At 36.5% G+C, this 3,092-nt stretch overlaps 2 protein-coding genes across 3 annotated transcripts; both read left to right on the plus strand.

The window, feature by feature from the left end:
- Positions 1-1,309: 1,309 nt before the first annotated feature.
- LOC149597108 (uncharacterized) lies at positions 1,310-1,881 on the plus strand. 2 transcript variants are annotated; one of them, XM_089861460.1, is made up of 2 exons: positions 1,310-1,547; positions 1,582-1,881. In XM_089861460.1, exons 1-2 carry the CDS (start codon positions 1,340-1,342, stop codon positions 1,776-1,778), a joined length of 405 nt encoding a protein of 134 aa, XP_089717586.1. In that variant the 5' UTR covers positions 1,310-1,339; the 3' UTR covers positions 1,779-1,881. The 2 variants fall into 2 exon arrangements, with proteins under 2 accessions (XP_089717586.1, XP_089717587.1); XM_089861461.1 differs by having other exon boundaries at positions 1,310-1,534; positions 1,596-1,881.
- Positions 1,801-2,872, plus strand: LOC149597109 (uncharacterized). The gene is made up of 4 exons (XM_089861449.1): positions 1,801-1,808; positions 2,199-2,227; positions 2,301-2,593; positions 2,664-2,872. The coding sequence occupies exons 1-4, from the start codon at positions 1,801-1,803 to the stop codon at positions 2,844-2,846; spliced, it is 513 nt and encodes a 170-aa protein (XP_089717575.1). The 3' UTR covers positions 2,847-2,872.
- The last annotated feature ends 220 nt before the right edge of the window (positions 2,873-3,092 follow it).

Below are 3,092 nucleotides of genomic sequence, written 5' to 3' on the forward strand. Positions count from 1 at the left end.
GCACTCGACAACGCAAAGCAACTCGCGCCAGCGTGGGAAATAAGGCGGTAACACAGGGCAAATGACGAGTTTAAAAATTGCCTGGTACAGTTCAAAAATTAAATCGGAGGGGGGTCAGTGGTCCACGAGACTACTAAAAAATTCAAGGGTAACCAGAGTCCACACATTAAAATTCTAATATTTTAATTATCCACTTCCTTAGCTTAGCAGACGACGTGCAAGCAGCTTGCGACGTGTTGCGCGTGATCGAGTAGGCTATGGTCCGGTCAAAAGAAATCTTCACTTCAGCGTTGCAAATAAGGCGGTGGCACAGGGAAAATGACCAGTTTAAAAATTAAATCGGAGGGTGAGCAGTGGTCCACAGGACCACTAAGGAAATTCTAGGGTAACCAGGGTCCAGACATTATCTCAACTATTTTAATTACCCACTTCTTTAGTTTAGCAGACGCCGCGCCCTGGTCAATGATCATGGACCAGTTAATTTATTCCTGGGCAGGGGGTCGCTGGCCCAATGTCTAGTTTTAAAAAAATCCCTATTTCCCACCCTGATTCAGTTGGGAGTCCTGGAGCTCCTAAAGTCCAGAGATGCATATGACAAGGATTCATTTCTCATAAGCGAGAATGGCCAACTCTGTTGTGTAAGAGACAGCCTGGCAGCCTGGTATTTTTTTACTTCTAAGTTAGCTGGGTTTTCACCTTTAAAAGTTAATACAGCCCTTTGAATTTAAATAATTAGAAATGAGAAATGTTATTAAATGAATAAATCTATACGGTTACAGTTGTGTCGAAATGAGAGCAATTAAATATGTGTCTTTGATAATTAGCTCTGATAATTTCAGAAAATTAATAAAAAGTAGTGTTATGTATTTAACCAGAATTTATTTTATTGAAATTTATTAATAATTATTTAATTAAAAAAATTTTAATACTATTTTATGTTTTAAATTTTACAAATAAAATTCAAAACAGTAAACATAGGGCAAAGGTTATATTGTATTATAAATAGCCAGTGGGATTGATTTTAGCTATATCGCAATTAGAGCTCGACATTTTCTATCCATTATCCACAATTAGTAATTAATTTGAATGAAAATAGGTGGATATCTTTTATTAATTGGGAAATAATGCACACACTTTACATTTAAATTTTAGAAGTTAATTTATTATTTACTTTGTGTATATAATATTCAGCATTAATTTTAATTTCACTAAGGAAATAAACTAATTACCTACGACTACGAGGAATTCACTAGTATATATGTTTAAAATTATAATTTAATCATTTCAAAACTAATATGGTAATGCGGCTAACAATGATACCTTCACCTCTGAGTTCGAGATGAGATCTAAAGACAGGTCGTTTAGGTTTACTGGCAAGAACCGCGTGCGTTGTTTCGCTCATATTCTAAACATAGCCGTGCAAGATATGCTGAAAGATCTCAAGGTTAATTCCAAGTATGACGATGAATCAGAGCAGATCCATGAGTATGACAACATCGAAAGTGATTGCAGCATAGGACAATGTGTAGCCAAGGTACCTCAGAGAGGTGAAAAGCATAAACTTATCTTAGTTATTTATAGTTATGTTACGGCAGATAAGAACTGTGGTATCGAAAATTCGCATGTCAACAGGAAGAAGGGAAAAACTGGCGGAGTTCAACAAGATACACAGTTTACCAGATCTTAATCTTACTTTGGACGTTAAAACGCGGTGGAATTCCACATATCATATGCTCAACAGCGCTTATCAACTACGACAGGTAAATATTTTAGATTAGAAAAACTTTATAACTTGTCTATATGATACCGCTAGTATTGATTTCATTACATGTAGTTTACGCCAGGAATAGTTATGTGTCTCAACTAAACTATGGTTTTAAGTCTTTACAGGCCCTCATGAACTCGGAAAATTAATTTCAGAACTTCGTAGTTTTGGACTCTGACTGGAATCGTATAGAAGAACTGCTAAACATTTTGAAGGTACACGTATTATTAGGAATTTTTCCGTGAAGTGTCCCTATAAGTTATATTCAATTAGGATTTTCATACGGCCACCAATCACGTATCGGGTACGCGTTATCCCACACTTGCACTAGTAATGCCCATCTATGGGTGCTTATTGAAAAAACTCAATGTCACCATTAGACAAAGTCAGGGTCTTATGAAGCAAATCTGCGCCGCGGCTCTAAATAAATTAGAAAAGTACCACGCCCTCATGGAAACCGAGGTTTATTGGATTAGCATGGGTATGTAACATCCCTCTCTTTATGTTAATGAAAATCATAATAATGTCCATTTAGTACTGAATCCATCGCTTAAGCTAGATGTCTTTAAAGAACGATATAGCAAAGACGTTTGTAAACAAATAAAAACCACCGTTATCAACGTGTTTTCTTCGTTCTACGAAGAATCGGGACCTGATGACGGTAACGAGAGCAACGCAGCTAGAACGTCAGAAGATATTGTCGCAGATGATGACCTCTTAGCCTTTTACCCGAAGCGCTCAAAGAAACAAGCTAAGGGATCCGAAATGAACAAGTATTTAAGCGCTGACCTGGCACCGCCTTTTACAAGCGTTTTGGAATGGTGGAAAGTAAAGACATTTTGCCCTACAGTATTTAGTTCATTATTCCGATTACGTTTTTTGATTGTGTTTATTCTAGAAACACGAAGAGGACTACAAGAAGGTAGCCAGAATGGCTTGTGACTACTTGGCCATTCCCGGAACTTCAGTACCAGTTGAGCGTGCGTTTTCAACTGGTGCAGACATAGTTACACCTAAAAGAGGCTCGTTACATCCCGAGACTATAACAGCTCTAACATGTTTAAAAAACTGGTGGAAATAGAAATAATAAAATAAAATTTGTCATTATTCATTTGTTCTATTTTTCTGGGCACATCTCAAGTCCGATAACTGAATCATATCGGTTTTTATCAGATTTTGTTTATTAGACTTGTTCAGATATTTAATTTATAAGCGTATATCTGATAAAAAGTCAGATCAGATAAACTGCTGTCGACTTGTTTCAGATTCACCCGATCTGTTACGAAAATGATCTTCAGATAACTGATTTATTTGATCTGAAATATCG

Source organism: Phalangium opilio, unplaced genomic scaffold (genome assembly GCF_054372755.1).
Source record: "Phalangium opilio isolate 3A_F unplaced genomic scaffold, DU_Popi_V2 ptg000390l_1, whole genome shotgun sequence".
In the NCBI taxonomy this organism is placed as follows: Eukaryota; Metazoa; Arthropoda; class Arachnida; order Opiliones; family Phalangiidae; genus Phalangium; species Phalangium opilio.